This window comes from Myxocyprinus asiaticus, chromosome 9, assembly GCF_019703515.2.
Source record: "Myxocyprinus asiaticus isolate MX2 ecotype Aquarium Trade chromosome 9, UBuf_Myxa_2, whole genome shotgun sequence".
Taxonomy (NCBI): domain Eukaryota; kingdom Metazoa; phylum Chordata; class Actinopteri; order Cypriniformes; family Catostomidae; genus Myxocyprinus; species Myxocyprinus asiaticus.
Genome location: NC_059352.1, coordinates 11,792,337 through 11,811,687, shown reverse-complemented (window position 1 = coordinate 11,811,687; position 19,351 = coordinate 11,792,337). Strand labels below are relative to the sequence as shown.

The following is a 19,351-nucleotide window of genomic DNA, read 5'->3' as shown; positions in this document are numbered from 1 at the left end:
TATTTTTATATTTAAAGATCTGAAATCATATTTTTTTTAAATGTTTATGAGTTGTCTGTGCTTCTTGCTATTGCACTCTTGCTTAATAATGCTTCAGTAACAGGCTCTGCTTTTCTTTGAGCAGCTTCTGTCCTAAAGTTGTCATGATTTCAGCATCTTTCTGTTGTCATTGCAATATCTCTTTTTCACTGCTTTATTCCTTTTGTTTTGCCAGCTTCAACAGATGTGGCCTCTTTCAACATCAGTATGAAGTTTTCTGTTTTCTTTAGTTCTAGGAATAGCTAACCCAATAGTGCTGTAGACTCTAACTTCTTCTGTAGGCCTCTAATTTCGAAATGCATGGGTTAATCATTTTCTTAAAATAGTGTAAAGTTTGTTTGTTTTTTTATTATTTTATTTTGGTTCTTGTTGTGTGAGCCAATCATGGCACAATGCATACAACTGCCAAGCTAGAGGAGATGTTTAGTCTAACAGCATTTAAAAATTAGTCTAGCTGAAAAAAAAAAAAGTTTGAAGCAGTCTTAGCTGGTTTAAGCTGGTCTTAGGTGGTTTAAGAGCTGGTGCTCATCTGGTTTAGCTAGTTGATCAGCTGGTCTCCCAGCTTGATCAGCTAAAAAGTGCCCAAAACCCCTCTTAAGACAGCAAACAGACCAGGTTGTTAGACCAGCAAACCAGCTTATGCTGGTTTAAGCTGTTTTTCTTTCAGCAGAGTACAGAGTTAATTTGATTTAGTGTCCTCATTTTCAGTACATCATTGTTAGTGCTAGCAGAACCCTTTCGTAGGCACATCACTCCACTAGAACTAGTAGAAGCTTGACAAGTAAAATCTTGTCTTTTATTTTTTTTTTTTTTTTTTTTTTTTTAGGAAAGTCTGGCCCTCACTTTCCTCCAAGAAAAACCACTGTTTCCCCTGTGGTTAATGCAACTCTTTCTTCCATAGGTATAAAAAACACACAAAACGTGTCTACATCTAGGGTGCTTTCACACTTGGTTCGATTGCTTGGGCCGAACCCGAGTTCATTTCCTCCCTCCTCCCCCTGCCTCCACTGGTCTCTGTTCACATCATATTTTTTGGTTCCGAACCATGGTCCGATTACGTCATCAATGTGAGTACAAGCGGCAGCTGTTTACCACTGTGTCTAGGTAACAACTCGAGAAGACTTCACTGTGTTAATTGAAGTATTAAGGTTTGTCTCTTTTGATTTACCATGAAAACTTGCCGTGCACAGAACAACAATTGTGTTTGTCTCCCACGGATACATTGAATGTGCAATGATGTGATGAATATTAGCGTTTGTCTGCCATGACCCCACGGATGCATTGCAAGAGATGTGAAGAATATGAGCTGCTCTCTGAAGGTGGTTTATTTGGATACAAGCTGGTATGAGAAATGCATTATACCATAATAACTGTGATCGGGAGTCTGCAATGATGCAAATTATATGTCATCACAAGTGGTTCACTTCCGCGATTTGGTACGATTGTGTTCATATCAGCAGTGAACCGTACTGGAGTTCACATGAACCATACCCCAGACCACCTTTTCAAGCAGTCTGAGTTCGGAACACAGCGTTCGAACCGAACTTTGACGTCATTCGTCCCCGGGCGCGCACCAAAAGTGCTAGTGTGAAAGCACCCTAAAAGAACAAATGAGGAACCATTTTTATGCCAGAAGTTTAAAATAAAGAGTAAAGAATATAATTATAGAATGAAAGTTTCAGGTCTATAGAATTTAAGGTTTGGTCTGTATGATGAATTTTAGTGCAGAATAATAATAATAATAAAAATCCTAACAAAAACAATAGTGTTTCAAGCCCTTAAGGCTTAACCCCTACTAAATAAAATAAACAATATTCTATTTTGACATAACAGAAACACCTTCACAAGTACATAATCACAGGTCGAATCCACTTTGGGCCAACAATGTGATCTATACAAGGTGTCAAGGACTGATTTGTTCTGGCTTATCAGGGGAATGAGGAACAATGCTGTCAAAGCAAAAAAAGTGTTTCGCTGGAGGTGTGACTGTTGGAGAGATTGGAGTGTTGATCTAAGAATGGTGGCTGCTAAGTGGATGAGAGGAAGCTGTCAAAATCTGTAGATGTAGCACTTATGTTTTCCCACAAAAGTGGCTTGCTGGCTTAAGGACAAGTCTTATATGACGGTCGCTCTTAAGACCCAGATTTGAAATTGGGCATCAGGTGGTGATCCTTAAACAATACCAAAAATTCCTTAATATTTAATAGTAAAATTGACAATTCTAGTTTCTAAATGTCAAAATGTTGATGGTTTCATGCTCTTGGCAGCCAATAATTCACCACAGAAAATGCATTTGGGTTGGTACAAACCATGTTTATGCTTGTTGCTCGTGGACTTGCATTTAACGTAGTCTGGGTTGTATTTTCTTTTACCTTGCGTAGTTTTGTTCATGGCATTTGAAGACATATCATGCAACCTGTCCATGTTGGTTTCCCTGCCTGATTTAGCTTTTATCAAGTGACACATGAATTTGCGTATTTTGAGTCTCATGAATTTAAGTTTGATAGGATATAGGAAGTGTTTTCTCCCTTAAAAAAGTTACTAAGCCCATTTATCCGATTAATATTTGATTAGTTGCATTTTATGATTAGTTTTATGATATGGCAAGTTGCATTGTTTTTTGTTTTTTTTTTTTTTTTTCTGCGGTCTGCAACTTTACCAGAGCTGACCTTCAAGCCATTTTTGAGTCACAACCCACCATTGAAAACCAGCTCTAGGACATGTATGGCGTGAGATTTTTTTCTCTCTCCTGCTGTGCTGGCAGATGCAGAGTGACAAACCTCCTTCCAGCTCGCTCAATATTTAGAGCCATTTCTGTGTGTTGTGGTCCACCGATGGTTAACACAATTTACACAATAACAATTTGGATGGAAACACAGTACAATTAGAGGATGTCATTCAAAAATGCAGCTATAGCCACAATTGTCCTTTGGTGCGGATGGATTTCTGAATAGAGTCTGTGAATAAATGTGTTTCATTTGCATGTTTTGCCCAAAGGGGGACATGTTGTGTGATTGAGATGTGTGGTAATCAGTTTTGACAGCAGACAACAGTCTGCCTAATTGCTACACCTGAAGGTGATGAAAACACACACAAAAATTTATATTTTGCCATTATTGACCTGCTCTCATGCTGTTCCAAACCTGTGTGACTTTCTTTCCTATGAAGAATACAAAAGGAAAAAAATATGATTCCATTTTTGTTGGTTGCTGAGTTTCTACTTATGTGCCATTGCAGTGGGTAGCACTGCCCACATTGAAATCTCATTGGTCCAAAATCCCATTCCACATGTTGGAATTACCATAACTACAGTAGAGCACAACAGTCCCACCCTCTGTTTCAGCCATCTTGTTTCCAGAAATGTTTTTACCATTTATTTTTTCCTTAGGGATTTAATTAAATCCATGGCTTTAGTCTTGTTAAACCTGAGTGCTGCATTCGATCTGGTTGACCATGAGATCTTGTTGAAAGCAGTGGGCCTTCGTGATACTGTACTACAGTGTTTCCACTCCTATTTGACAAATAGGTGGTTCAGTGTTCGCACTGGCCATCACTCCTCCTCTAACATACCTCTCAAATGTGGAGTTCCTCAGGGATCAATCCTTGGTCCAGTGTTGTTCTCCCTGTATATGCTCCCTCTCGCTTTTATTTTTAATAAATACAGAGTTGCTTTTCATTTATATGCGTTAAAACATAACAATAAATCAGCCTTACAACCCTTGTTGGACTGTCTACAAGAGTTTAAGTTATGGTTTGCAAATAACTTCCTGAACCTAAATGAAGATAAAACAGAAATTATTTTATTTGGGCCTAAGGAAAATTGTGCTGCTGACCTCGACCTAGATTCTCTTGCTCCATATAAAACACAGTGTGCCAGAAACCTGGGTGTACAGTTTGATAACAATTTAAAATTTGATAAACAAATTAGTATGGTTGTAAGTCATGCTTTTTTCATCTTCGCCTTCTCACCAAAGTAAAACGTCATAGTTACTTGTGTAACCACCATTCCCTGATGGAGGGAACGTGATGTTGTGTCGATGTAGTGACACTAGGGGTCACTCTTGGGAGCCAGAGACACCTCTGGTCTTTGATAAAAGGCCAATGAAAATTGGCGAGTGGTATTTCCATGCCACTCCCCCAGACATACGGGTATAAAAGGAGCTGGTATGCAACCACTCATTCAGGTTTTATGCTGAGGAGCCGATATAAGGTCCGGCCATTTCAGCGGGTAGTTCAGCGTTGTGGCAGGAGGGACACAACGTCTCGTTCCCTCCATCAGGGAACAGAGGTTACACAAGTAACCATGACATTCCCTATCTGTCACTCACTTGACGTTGTGTCGATGTAGTGACACTAGGGGTCCCTATATGAAACGCCACAAATGGCTGAACTGTGTTACGTGAACTGGCGGTGTGTTGTGGGCAGACTACTGTGTGCCTCATAGCCAGCACACCAGGTCGACACCTAACCTCCCCCAACATATTTATGAGTGTCGAACGGCCCTTTTTGGGGACAAGTCGACTACCCAAAAGACAGAGACAGGCTTAACCCAGTTGTGGCCTCTTTTCCCCTTCTTTTTTTCCACTCCCTAAAAAAGAAGGGAGATTATCCGACTGGGCCGCCAGGTCTCCGCGGTGTCCCTCCCAAGGGGAAGACACCGCGGAGACCACATCTCGCCCAAAGAGAGGGGGGGATATTTAAGTGGAAAAATATGTCACATGGTCTTTCCAACCATGTGGGGAGTCTTCAAGGTGGATCCTGCCCAATGGGGGAGGAGTTACTACAAACACGGAGACTGGGGCAGAGGGGCTCTGCCCAAGGAAGACACAGTTTGCCAACAGGGAAACGAATTAGCGGAAGATATATAATCGCATGGGGTTAGCCTTACAGGGAACCGCCACATGCGCAGCTCCAACCCCAGAACAGAGCTCTTTGTTAGCACGTGTACTGGGCCGGCAGCGAGTCTCTCCGAACACTCGACTGCCACAGGGCTCAGAGGAAGTCAACCAGGGAACAAAGTTTGTGAACACTACTGGGAATTAATGGCGCACGTCTTCAGCTCCAAGGGAGGTGGAAAGTGCTATGTGCAAGCGATACACCCGGCCAGCTATCCCGGACTTATTCGCTTGTGTTGCGTGCCACTACCTGGGACAAAACCGGATCCACCCGGAGGTTGTAGAACCTTGCACAGGTGTTTGGTGCTGCCCAGCACGCTGCTCTGAAAATATCTGTTAGAGAGGCACCCCTGGCCAGGGCCCAGGGAGCCGCTACACCCCTGGTAGAATGGGCTTGTAGCCCTACTGGGGGTGGCATGTCTTAGGCAACATATGCCATAGTTATGGCGTCAATGAGCCAGTGGGTGATCCTCTGCTTGGAGACAGTGCTTCCTTTCTGCTGCACACCAAAGCAGACAAAGAGCTGCTCAGACATTCTAAAGCTCTGCGTGCGATACAAATAGATGCGTAAAGCACGCACTGGACACAGTGACGACAGGGCTGGGTCTGCCTCCTCCTGGTGCAGCACTTGCAGGTTCACCACCTGGTCCCTAAAGGGGTGGTGGGAACCTTGGGCACATAGCCCGGTCAGGGTCTCAGGATCACGTGAGAGTAAACTGGACCAAACTCCAGGCATGTTTCGCTGACAGAGAACACTTGCAGGTCACCTACCCTCTTGATGGAAGTGAGTGCAGCCAGGAGGGCAGTCTTCAAGGAGAGTGCCTTAAGCTCGGCTGACTGCAAAGGCTCAAAGGGGGCTCTCTGTAGACCCTGAAGAACTACAGAGAGGTCCAATGAGTGAACGAGGCACGGTCTGGAGGGATTCAGCCTCCTGGCGCCTCTTAGGAACCTGATGATCAGGTCGTGCATCCCTAAGGACTTACCATCAACTGCATCGTGGTGTGCTGCTATGGCGGCAATGTACACCTTCAAGGTGGAAGGGGACAGCCTCCCTTCCAACCTCTCCTGCAGGAAGGAAAGCACTGATCCATCTGTGCATCTCTGGGGGTCTTCCTGATGGGAAGAACACCACTTAGCGAACAGACATCACTTAAAGGCATACAGGCACCTCGTAGAGGGGGCCCTAGCCTGAGTGATCGTGTCTACCACTGCTTAGGTCTTCCGCGTCCCATCCAGGGGCCAGACATGGAGATTCCAGAGGTCTGGGCACGGGTGCCGGATGGTGCCCCGTCCCTGAGAAAGAAGGTCCTTCCTCAGGGGAATTCGCCAGGGGGGAGCTGTCTTGAGGAGCGTGAGGTCCGAGCACCACGTCTGGGTGGGCCAGTAGGGTGCTACCAGGATGACCTGCTCCTCATCCTCCCTGACCTTGCACAGGGTCTGTGCAAGCAGGCTCACTGGGGGAAACGCATATTTGTGCATGCCAGGGGGCCAGCTGTGTGCCAGCGCGTCTATGACGAGGGGGGCCTTGGTCAGGGCGTACCAGAGCAGGCAATGTGGAGGATTCTTGGGAAGAATGTCATCATCTCCGCAAAGCATGTTGTCATCTCCGCATCAGCCTGTGACTGGGCAATCGTCCCCGAAGGGAGGAGCCCAGCTGAGGTCCCCAAATCGCCCCCAGTGCTAGCCGCGCTGGCCTCATACCCGTGGGTAAAAGGACCAAGGTGGGGAGCCTCTGGGGTGGCTTGCTTTCTTATGGAGGCGAGCCGTGACCGCAACGTTGCCATGGACATATCCTTGCAATGAGAACATGACCATCCACGAATGCTGTCTCCACGTGAGCAGTGCCCTGACACGAAAGACAGTGATCGTGACCGTCAGAAGGCAAGAGATAACGAGCGCAACCAGGAATAACACACAATCAGAAAAGCATCTTTAGAAAGACGCGTCTTTAAAAAGACATTCCATGTGTGCCGCTCTTTTAGAGAAATATACTCTTTTAGAGCAATATACTCTTTTATTTCTGCCGAAGCACCCAGGGGCATTCTCTGCAGTGCACCAGTGCAGAGGGGGGAGAAGCCACTGAAATGCGCCATCAGATCCAGCAGAGGTGAACGAACAGTAGTATTCAGCTCAGTGAGCATGACCGTTCGGCTCCGAAGAGAAAATCTGAATGAGTGGTTGCATATCAGCTCCTTTTATACCCATATGTCCGGGGGAGTGGCATGCAAATACCACTCGCCAATTTTCATTGGCCTTTTATCAAAGACCAGAGGTGTCTCGGGCTCCCAAGAGTGACCCCTAGTGTCACTACATCGACACAACGTCGAATGAGTGACAGAAAGGGAATCTTTTTTATCCACGTGCAACTTTCAAACTGTCATTCATGCTTTGGTAACATCTCGTTTAGATTATTGTAATTCACTTTACTACAGTGTCTCTCAGTCTACCCTCTCTCTTCTACAGCTGGTACAAAATGCAGCTGCCAGACTTATCACGGGGACTCGCAAGTACGAGTCAGTTACACCAATTCTAATTGCTTTGCACTGGCTTCCTGTCAAGTACAGAATTGACTATAACATTTTACTGTTTGTTTACAAAGCACTACATAATTTGGCCCCTAAATATCAGTCAGACTTGCTTCAGCCATATACTCCATCTACAACTCTGAGGTCTTCAGATTTTGGTTTACTCTCTCTGTCTAGATCTAGACAAAAACAAACATGGTGATCGAGCATTTGTAGTCTCTGGACCGAAACTATGGAATAGTCTACCTCTACATATTAGACTAGCTCCCTCAATTTCAACCTTCAAGTCTGCTCTAAAGATATATTTATTGTCTTTGGCTTTCAACACTCTTTAATTATTGTGACCTGTTTTATCTTCTTATTATTGTATTTTTATCTACTTTGTATGTTTTATTTTCCTGCAATAACCATTTTACCTTGTACAGCACTTTGGGCAACCATGGTTGTTTTTAAATGTGCTTTATAAATATTGATTGATTGATTGATTGATTGATTGATTGATTGATTATGGGTTTCATTAAAATTTTTATAAAAGTGTTATAAGCCATGAACCAAACCAGCCAGCTCCAAGGTGAATCACAATATTACCATCTATTCATTGCAATGGCAATGGATAGTGCCTGACTTTAAAGCTTAAAAACTGACCCAAATGTATCATGCAAGTAGTCCATGCAGATCGTGTGTCATTATCCAAGTCTTCTAAAGGCTATTGATAGGCTTTGGTGAGAAATGACCCAAAATGTAAATAATATATTAGTGAAAATCTCTATAGATTTTCTGTAGGTAACGTGTTAATGTATTGTTTCTTTAAGAAAACAAAACAAAATTAATTTGCAGCAAAGCTGTTTTATAAATTTCACAAAAGTTAATCGGATGAAGAACTGCTTCGGACATTCTTTACAACTTAAACACAATATTCACTCTGTTCAATTGATCTATAGGTTTTTAAAGGAAACACTGAACTAGATCTGCAGACAGTTGTTGAGGGGACACATTGTAGTAAGTTTGACAAGTGAGAGCTCAATTTCTGCACTTTATCTTAATTTAATTGTCAAATTATTTCAGTTTAACAATTTATTTTAAATAATTATAAGATTACTTTCTTTTCTTGCGGCCCCCTTGGAAGTTTACTACCCCCCTAGTGTGCGCCTACCCCCCAGTTGAGAGCCACTGGTGTACACTGTATCAGGTTTTTATGGAGCTCTAAGAACTCAGGAATTGTAACTCAGCAATACTGGATGAAAATATCATCTTCATTGTTTGAGCACTGTAACAAGCACATCATAATACTTTATCAGGATGTTAATTAGTTATTTAATTACACAAGATGTGCAGCCATGTTACTGATAGAAAGTGAGAAAATTAAACCACACTTAATTCCAACATTTGTTTGTGACATCCCATCATGTTAATTTCCTCACACTGTGTCCTAACCAGAGTATGTGAGCGGAGTGGAGTGGCAACAATTTCCCCTCCGTGCTCAAAGCATTTTTTAATCACACCGCTCCAGCTCCACTCCGGGTTGTCGATTTCCTGCTCCTCGCTCGCACCACGCTCCTGGATTAGAGACACCCCGCTTCGTGTTCGCTCCATGGCAAAATTAGCGCCTAACTACCTCTCCACTGTAAAGTTATTTCAGTATGCTTTTAAATATCACAACCCTCCATGCAGAAGATGTATTAAAAGAAAATAAATACACAATATTAGGAGGAAAGCTACAATGTGCTTTATTGGAACACCAACATCAATTATTTTTATAGCTTAATTTTGAAAAATGTCTGCAACATTCTCTGGATATAATAAATTAAATAAACTACCAAACGAAAAAATACAAAATAAATAAATAAATAAATAAATAAATAAATAAATAAATAAAAAATTACCTGAATCAAAACAAAACATTAAATTAAATAAAATTAATAAATAAAAAAAAACATAAAAAAAAAAAAAAAAAAAAAAAACATTATTAGGCCTATGTATTATTGCTTAATTATTGACTATTGTTTTCTATTATTGCACTTCTTTTAATTAACCTTGCTCTATAATTCTGTGCATGAAAAAATTACATTCTCAGAATGTTCTACACTTTTTTTAATCAAATCTAGATAAGCCTATCAAAACTATATATCTAATGCAGAGTTCGCTTTTAGAAATACTAGCTTTTGAATTTTTCTCAAAATAAATTTAGATGGCAATTGGTCAAAGTCAAACTACGTAATATTAACATATTGATTAGTTCAGTTAGTGTTTTAGGTTGTTAAAAGTTCAGTTCTATTTAATGCAGGACATAATAGCCTACAGTTAAAATTGTGATGCATTAGATTAGAATGATTCTATGATTATTCAAAATAATTAATAAGGGAGAGAGATATAGGCCTTTATATGTATTACTGACCTTTAGATTTTCTCTCCACATGTGAATGGATTATCGCGTTTTCTGGACACTTCTTTTAGGATTTCACAACGAACCTTTGATCGTGGCAATCACCTCCCCACTCGTGTTCCCCTTTGCCGTCCCATCATTAATTTTCAATATACGCCAGCTGATGCAAGAATAAAGAGACGAGACATGAGCATGTAGTTAACTCAAGCTTTGCTTACCTCAATAATAGGGAGCGTGAACAGAATACAGAGAGTGAAAGCAAAAGTAACCTTCGAACAGGAGGACGAATATTACCAAGTGCCGCTAGATTTTAAATTTGTATCTTTTTGTTTTTTATCACATTCTTTATGGTTATATCAGAAATTCCATCTTTCCTTTATGCCAATAGTGTTTAACACTGCTTAACATGTGGTGAATTATTACATTAATGCCATGATGGAGCATTAGTGAAGCGAGCGGAAACAATGATGCTCCGATTTCTTTAAAACCTGCTCCTCGCTACAGGTAAAATCATGCCGCTTCACTCCTTGCTCCGATTCCACTCTACTCCACTCACATACTCTGGTCCTAACCAGGCGCGACTCAGCACATTTCCAGTGACATGCAATTTGTTTGTCCACAGCGAAAGCAAAAATGTTACTTGATGCAACCCAATCACAATAAATCTGCAAATGTTTCATATTGATGCATGTTGCAACAGTCTGGTTCCAGAAGTACAAATCCCATTTATTTTTTCCATAGGGGAATTGATTTGTGATAACTTATAAACCTTTAAACACAGAACTACCATGAGTTCTGAGGTTGTTAATGGATGGTATATGCTTCTTTCGAAGCCATCAGTCATGTAAAAAAAAATTTAAATAAATAAATCATTTATTTTTTTAAATCTTGTTTTATAGCAGAATTTCTGTTGAAGAACTACACTATGGTACATGTGAATTCTGGAGAGGAAATATCGACCAATCAGAGAATCGTGTTAAACAAACCGCGGCAAATGAGCTCAGCAGCAACCGCCTATACTCCCATGACATACCATGAATGACGCAATAGAGTCAGTCTACCTACACTTTCAGACTATGTATGAATTGGTATACAGTATATCTGAATATTTTTTAACAAAATGTAAATATATTGTTTCTATATTTATAACCAACAACTTTAAATCAATAGTTTTATTTTTTTTTAAACCGATTACATGATTCGCAATGCTTCATGGGATTTAAGTTCTTGTATACAGTCTTGTTCCTTTGTCTTTTTGTCCAACTTTCTTTTATGTAGTGTTTTATGATTTTTTTTTTTTTCTCTAAATCCCTATGGAAACAGTTAATGGGAAAAACACTTCTATCAAAAAAGACTCTGGATTATTGGGATTAATAAAACGTAGAAATACTTATATAATTTGGCATAAGCCCCGTCCTGTGGTTCAGCGCTGTGATACTTGCTTGAACTGTCGGATCCTGCTGGAAGCAATGATGGCAGGGGAGCAGAACTTACCCCTGCCCAGAATGGGACCTAAACTGGTGGTGATGGGTTGGAGGGGGGTGAAAACAATGGAAGTAGGGAACAATGAGAAACACCTGAGCGGATTTATAAAGCAGAGGCTGTGTTGTGATTGGATGAGATGCCTGATAGAATTAATCCCGAGATCTTCCTGCTAGAACTACGCTTACGCTTACATTTCAGGAATCAAGATAGTTAAAAAAGTAGGCAGGACTGTTGTGCTCTACTGTAATTATGATAATTCCAACATACAGTAGCATGAATGCAGCATAATATACAGTTACTGCATGTGGAATGGAATTTTGGACCAATAAGATTTCACTGTGGGCGGGCTACCTGGTGCAATGCCACATACTTAGAATCCCAGCAACTGTTCAATTGTCCTATTGCATGTCACTTGGTGGATAGGACCTAAAAACCCTCAATTGTACATTGAATAAAAACTGCTTTTACTGCTTTATTGCGTCATGCCTGGTAGGGAGTACAACACATGGTTACTGTGATTCTTTTTCCTCTTTGCTGTGCATATTGACCTGACAATATGACATCTTTCAAACTAAAATGTATATGGATCTGCAAATATGCAATATTTTGTTGAAGTAAAGTTGGCAAAAATGGCAAAGTTCATAACATTGAAGTGAATATGAAGAAAATTAAGAACACTCTCCTCCAAAGCTAACTATATCTGACAGCGCTGTTGCGTTAACCGTTCCTCGTGCCATTTACTAACACCCTGTCATTTCTCTCCTCTCTTAGTTCTGTCAAATATTAGCACCTCAGTTAGTCACAACTTTGCAAATATCAGCTGGATTCCAGGCACAGAGCAAATGGATTCAGAGTTATATGTTGCGTTTGTGAACAACCGTAAGCACTTCTACTGTTCTCTATCCATGTTTGTGCAATTATGCCTCGAAGTTCAATAGCACAGGCCATGGTTCAGTCGTATTTCTCATTGTCCTTTGTTTTTTCTATATTGGTGTTTGTTCAGTATGCTACGTTAAAATACATTAATTAGTAAAAAAAATAAATAGTTGTTATTTTGTGTACAAGACCCAGCTGATTATTCTTGTATGTTTGGAATAGCATGCCATCATAGTACATTCTACTTTTTCTGATGTACAGTATGTGTAGTATATATTATGCACACTATTAAAATTTTCTGCATGGAATACCCAGATGACCCACTACATATTCTAAAATGTGCAGTATACAACAGAGTATACACTGTCAGGAATATTGTATATGCAATGCACCAACTTGACCTTTCATTTCGAGTGGAACAAATGAATGAAGAATTTTTTTTATTATTATTTTTTCTGACTCATTATTTGATCAAATGTCAAGAGTTGAGACATTTTTCCCAATTTTTTTTTCAAAATGCAATATATATATATATATATATTGTTCTGATATGATATGATAACTGGAGGGCAGTTACAGAATTAAAACATGCAACATAATGAGGTCAGTTTAGCATACTATATGTTTAAATTCTTTATTATTACATACACATTACTATATGCAAAGAAATTAAAGGTCAAGTCAAGTGCATTGCATTGTGGAATTCCTGGCAGAATGTGCTCCTGTATAATTCACATTTTGGAATATGTTGTTGGTCATCCAGGTATTTCATGCATACAGAAAACTTGCATATACTTTCACATATTATTATTTTTATTTTTATCAAGAAGTAGACAATGTGTACTACTGTATGTGTTATGCAGTTAACAGTACAGCAGTATTCTATTCCAAACAATACAGTTTGAAGCATTTAATTATAAAAGATTTAGAAGTAGATTTAAAATTATTTATTCAGGCCACATTCGCACTAATCTGTTTTTGTATTAAAACTCCATTTTCAGGTTCAGTTTTGGTTGAGGAAAATGGCGTTTCAGTGTGAACAAGAGGCGTAAACATAGCAAAATGAATGCATTTTCAAATGAAAACGTATTAGTGTGGATGTCGCCTGCGATTTACTAAATATTTAGAACTATTATGTAATATTTTGCCCCTATGTATAATGTCTTCCATATAGATAGTAGTGAGTTCATAGCATGCATACTAACACCACTTCACCCGCTTTGCACATCCTGTAGGTGAAGGTAACTGGAAGATATCCGATTCGCTAAACTCTTCTAAGACTTTCCACATCATTGAAGGGCTCGAACCTGGAACTGAATACACAGTGCGTCTAATGACTAAAAGCTGGGTTGATAATTCTAGTATTTTTGAAGATGTTATCAGGACGAGGGCCAAAGGTGAGGAGGAAGTTGTTTCCATGCTGACAGAGTAGAAAGTTTTTTTGTTTTTGTCTCTTATTATTTTCATATCATCAAAAGTGCAAGCAACATCCTTAATTAAAATTATCATGTGTGGTGTGCTACATGTCCATCCCTGAGCATGTGTTCTGTGAGCTTGATAAAAGAAATTATGCTTAATCAGCCTCTGCCATTGATTAATTAGACAAGCGGTCAGGCAGTTTAATATTAATATCCACACATTTCCATTCTGCGTTAGCCTGCTGTCTTTCATTTAGTGTCAAGATGTTGTCGGTGGACATCAACATTCTCTGATGTCTCCTAGGTAATGTCAAACACAGTGTTTGAAAGAGATTTTTATTTTATTTTTTCTTGCAGGTCTGGCCAGTATTCATGGTGGCATCTCCAACCAGGGCTGGTTTATCGGGCTCATGTGTGCTATAGCACTGCTGACCCTCACGGTACTCATCGCCTGTTTTGTGAACCGAAACAAAGGAGGAAAATACTCAGGTATACTCTCACATACAGAAAACAAATCAGTTACTGTCAAAATATAAAATGTTCCTCCCAGAGCAAGATTGTATTGCATAGAGGTTGCTCTTTTATAGCTTAGTAGACTTAAAAGTTACCATTAACTCACCCTCATGCTCTTCCAAACCCTTATGACTCTCTTTTTTTCTGTGGAACACAAAAAGCAGATGGTCTCAGATTTTGGTCTCAGATCTTTCTCTTAAAAAATAGACACAAATGAGACAATTATTACATACAGTAAAAGTATAGAGCTAGAAAGTTGATGTACAGTAGATAGCACAGGTCAGATTATTTGGACATGGAAGAATTTGATGAGAAATGTTTGAATTTATATTGAAATCTCTGATTTCGATCTCTAATAGATGAGATGTGAGATTACTAAAGTGTATTTCATAGGGTAAAAATCAGAGCAGAATAATACTTATGCAAAATGCTGTGAATAGCAGTCAGAAAACACACACACACACACACACACACACACACACACACACACACACACACACACACACACACAAAATAAACCCTAATAAATGTTTTTAAGAATGAAAAAAGTTAGTCAGTTTAATGAATGCATTTGACTGATGCTGCTTCTACACATTAATTTAAAAAAACAAACAAACAAAAAAAAAAAAACTTTCACAGCTTTAAAGGTTACAACGGTTAGGATTGTTTGAAGCAGGGTTAAAAATACAAGAATGTTATTGGCTAGAACACTGAATCAAATCCAGTCAAACCCCAATGTGCAAAATATGAAAATGTTCTAAAAATAAATGCATTAACACCTGTGTGCTGCTGTGATGATCACGGTGTGAATATAATATAAAACATATTTTTTTTTTAAATCATACTTTCAGTGTATTTTTTTCTTATTATTAACGTGTTAATATGAACTTGATTCACTTGCTGATGCTGTATAGTTTTTCAATATACATATATATATATATATATATATATATATATATATATATATATATATATATATATATATATACACACACACACTATTTTCCTAATAACCCTAAATAATTGAGAAACTCAGAAAATGTAGTAAAATATGTTAGCTTATTCTGACAATTCAACTTTTGTAATTGCTGTGAATATAAGGAGTTGCTTGCACCATATGGTACAATTACAAAGTGTCTTTTAGATTTCATGTTAGTTCATAGTGCATTAATTAATTTTAACATAACTTAAACTTTTAAAAATTGAATACTGTATGTAGAAATAAACATTAACCAAGATTACGAAATGCTGTAAATGTATTGTTCGTTGTTAGTTCATGTTTACTAATGATGTTAACAAATGTTAACAAATGGAAACTTATTGTAAAGTGTTACCACTTTAATATATGCAAGGTTAAGTGTGTACTGTCATTTCTGCACCACTGATGAAAAATTGACAAAATGGAGACAATTGCAAAAAGTTGGTTTCCCAAACACAAACACACCCAACATCTTCTGTTGGTCGAAATACAGATAGTTCCGCCCCCAAATGTACTGCATTGGGCCAATGTTGCTATCGAGCTGGTTGGGATTCTCAAACAAACAGAACAATGTTTTCATAGTGCCACAGTGTTTACACTTTTTCAGGGGAATTAACCTACAAATGGCTTATTTATTGTCATAAAAGTAAGCTGAGATATAAGAAAATATTGTAACAGAAAAAAAAAGAAAAACAAAAAAAAAACACATCATCTTTAACAATATATTTGCTACTCCACCACACTGCCACCACTTATGTCTCACTAGCAAATGTACCCTTTTCTTGGCTAATTTATTTGTTTTTACCTAGAAACACAAACAAATATTATTCAATTATTAGTCTCACTAAATTATTCTCTTCTTTTTATTTAGTAAAAGAGAAAGAGGACCTACACCCAGACTTGGAGTCCCCAGGCATAAATGACGACACCTTTTGTGAATACAGGTACTACAAACCGCCTGCAATATATACTGCTCACTGCTCAAATAGTGGCAGGAATGACACAACCTCTGACACTATTTGCTTTAATTTGTGCATTTTCTTTTCTGGTTTGAAAGCGAGCACCAAACCAGCCCAAGCTCTGGACGTGCAGCAAGCTAAAGTAACCACCACACGTATGTGCTGAACAATAAAAACAAGAACAGTGTTGTTCACACATCAATGCCTTGATGTGTTCCTGTTTTACGTGGTGCTTTGTGAGTAGCTTAGAGTTGCACTTGTAGCACACATGAGGAGTAGTTGTTTTATACAGGTTAAACTCCTTTGTCAAGAGATCCCTGCTTCATAAACAGCTAAGCCTAAGTTTTATGGTTTGAGCTGGTCTTAACTGATTTAAGATGGTCTTGGCTGTTTTAAGCTGTTTTTCCAGCCTGACCAGATGAAACATGCCTAAAACCCTACTAAAATCAGACAAAAGACCAGCCTAACCAGGCTGGAAGACCAGCAGAGGCCAGCAGACCATCTTTGGCTGGCTTAAGCTTTTTTCAAACAAAGACAGTAGCACATTGGGAACAATTACATGGTCATTAAAACTGGTTAGAAGGTATATTTAAAAAAAAAAAAAAAAAAAAAAAAAAAAAATCTGCTTAAATCAGCCTTACTAGTAATTTGAGTTGGAGTTGGTCTTAGCTGGTTTAAGATGGTCTTGGCTGTTTTAAGCTGATCTCCTAGCCTGACCAGCTGAAACTTGCTTAAAACCCTACTAAAACCAGCCAACAGAATAATCTATCTAACCTGGGAGACCAGCAAAGACCATCAAACTAGCCTATGCTGGTTTAAGCTTTTATTATTATTATTACTATTATTATTATTATTATTTCCATGGACATGTACAGTAACACATTAGAAACAATTGCTGGAAACATGATTAAACATCTTTGATGTGAGATCCCTGATACAAAAAAACAAAACACAATCACAGCTATGGTGGGGAACAGTATCTGTGTGCATTTTATTAATCTCTCAGTGATCCAGTGAATAACAATGTCCTTGTGGCCAGTATTTGCAGTGACTATTATAAATCTGAAGTGATTTTAAACTGATCATCAAAGACATTTTCTTTACAGGTTTTGTGAAATCAACCCAATTAGTCCATTAGATTTGAGGCTGGTGGTCCCATTGGCACATGCACACAGCTATGGGTTTAAACAGAGAGTAAATAGTCATAGAGTATCATTGTTTATAGACTTAAAGGGATGTTTCTGCATTGCATATTTTCTCAGTCGCAATTTTGTGTGATGATACATTTTCAACACATTTATTTTACTGAAATTGAATGGGATATTTGTTTTGTGTAAAAGTGCTGTACACTGTTCGGAGAGTAATAGAAGTAAAAATCTAAACTTACACATTATCCAGCTTTTTAAAACCTGCTAGAAAACAGTCTTTGCTTAAGATTAGGCCAAATAAACAAAAATAGGATGAAGACAGCCATCTAACTTTGTCCTAATATTCTATGGTCCTGTCAGCGACAATGATGAGAAACCATTGAAAGGCAGTCAACATTCCTTGAATGGCAACTTGAAAGGAGGGGACAGCGGAGAAAGCATGGTGGACTACGGCGACGAGGACGCTCACTTCAATGAGGATGGCTCTTTTATTGGAGAATACTCTGGACACAAGGAGAAGGTCTCAACGGAAATCAAGGGAAACAATCAGAGCACAGCATAATGGACCACGGTCAAACTGTTTCTTGGACAAGCTCTTGCAAAAGGTCAGTCAAAAAGGAGCAGAAGGGAAAAAAATGACAGTGCAATGGAATCCGAAGGACATTTTTGCAATTAATGTTTTATTGTCGAACTCTCAATCATACTCACATCAATTTACAATTTTTTTTTTTTTTTTTTTTTTTGCATACCTTAACTGATCAATCATGTCAGTTGTGTATACTTTTGTGGGGTGTTTTTGTATTAAATATTTGCAAATCTTTGGTGACTGTGAAGCTGCCGGAACATTCATTTAATTTTTTTGTTTGTTTGTTTTGTAAATTCTGATGAGAGATAAGAGAAAAACATTCCTATTTACACAATTTCTGCTTTCTTCAACATGTGTGTCATCTTGTAGCCAAGCAAGTATTATGTCAGGGTATGAACTTTGTATTATTATTTTTTCGTTTGAGGCAAATATTATTTACATTTTATACTGCAGATACTGTATACTGTGCATTCATTAAATGTGGGTTATTGTGTATACCAAGGAGTTGTTGCTTATAAATTAAAAAAAAACAAAAAACATAATTTTGGTGTAAATCCAAAAAGCGCAAGGCAACATATGAGTTGACTCGATTATAATTAGACTCACATGCTTTGTTGAACATTTACTGTACTCATTTTAATTAATGGTTCAGGCTATACTAACAAGTTGCATAGCCACATTCAATATACCATATACAGTACAGTGAGTCTGCTACTGTTAACTCATTAGCCATATTACAGTATATCGTCAGACAGGCAGATATTAAATTTTCACACATAAACCGCCCCCCACCTTTTTTGCCTTAAAATGACTTTGATATACTGATAAGTGTGGCATAACGAATTATATTGTTATGAATTCCGTGATACAGGGTTGGAATTCCATGATTCCATATTGACTTTAAATCCTTTCAACATAAATTTCACACTCGGGAATATCAAAAACACCATAAGTTGTCAAGAAAAAGATTTTTTGTTCATTTGGACATTTATTGATTTTTTCAGGAACAACTCCACTTATAGTCATACTCAGATTTTAAATAATTCTGTACAATATTTCTGTACAAGCATTCTGTTTGCATGTTGAATGAGGATTGTGTGCAGATTTGACATTAAATTGTATCATTTTTTTCTTCATTATGGGTTTCATGACTCAAAACATCATGGCCTTTTTGTTTCTTGATGCTTTTAATGCCAAAACGCATGCATTATATTATAGTGCTTTTATGAATATGCTGAAAACATTTTATGCAGCTTTTATATTTGTGCTATACATCTGCTGGAAACATTAAGGTAACATTAAGGTAAAAGCTTACTGAGGATGACAAAGACTTCAAACAACACTGGAGTTAACACACTAAAAAGTATTGGAGACTGCAGACACAGTCTGTGGAAAGATATATTGTAAGTTAAGATCTATAAAATTGTACATCTGTCTGAGAGCTATATGCAACATAGATTTCCCCCGTATTCTTGGAATATGGTTTTACCAAGCATATCAGATATTGTGCTCAATATGCTTTGATCCCAGAGGAAATCTATGTAT

General features: G+C 38.4%; 1 protein-coding gene across 9 annotated transcripts in view; it reads left to right on the top strand.

The window, feature by feature from the left end:
- Positions 1–18,932, top strand: part of LOC127446535 (neural cell adhesion molecule L1-like protein) — a 136,300-nt gene extending 117,368 nt beyond the window's left edge. For 6 of the 9 annotated variants that reach the window (XM_051707521.1, XM_051707522.1, XM_051707523.1 and 3 more), the window contains 5 exons: positions 12,099–12,206; positions 13,439–13,600; positions 13,979–14,110; positions 15,985–16,057; positions 17,581–18,932. In XM_051707521.1, coding sequence (XP_051563481.1) covers positions 12,099–12,206; positions 13,439–13,600; positions 13,979–14,110; positions 15,985–16,057; positions 17,581–17,782 — 677 coding nt within the window. In that variant the 3' untranslated portion in view covers positions 17,783–18,932. Of the gene's footprint in view, positions 1–12,098; positions 12,207–13,438; positions 13,601–13,978; positions 14,111–15,984; positions 16,058–16,170 lie in introns of all 9 variants that reach the window. The other 3 variants (XM_051707528.1, XM_051707527.1, XM_051707529.1) reach the window with 3 other exon arrangements.
- Positions 18,933–19,351: the final 419 nt, after the last annotated feature.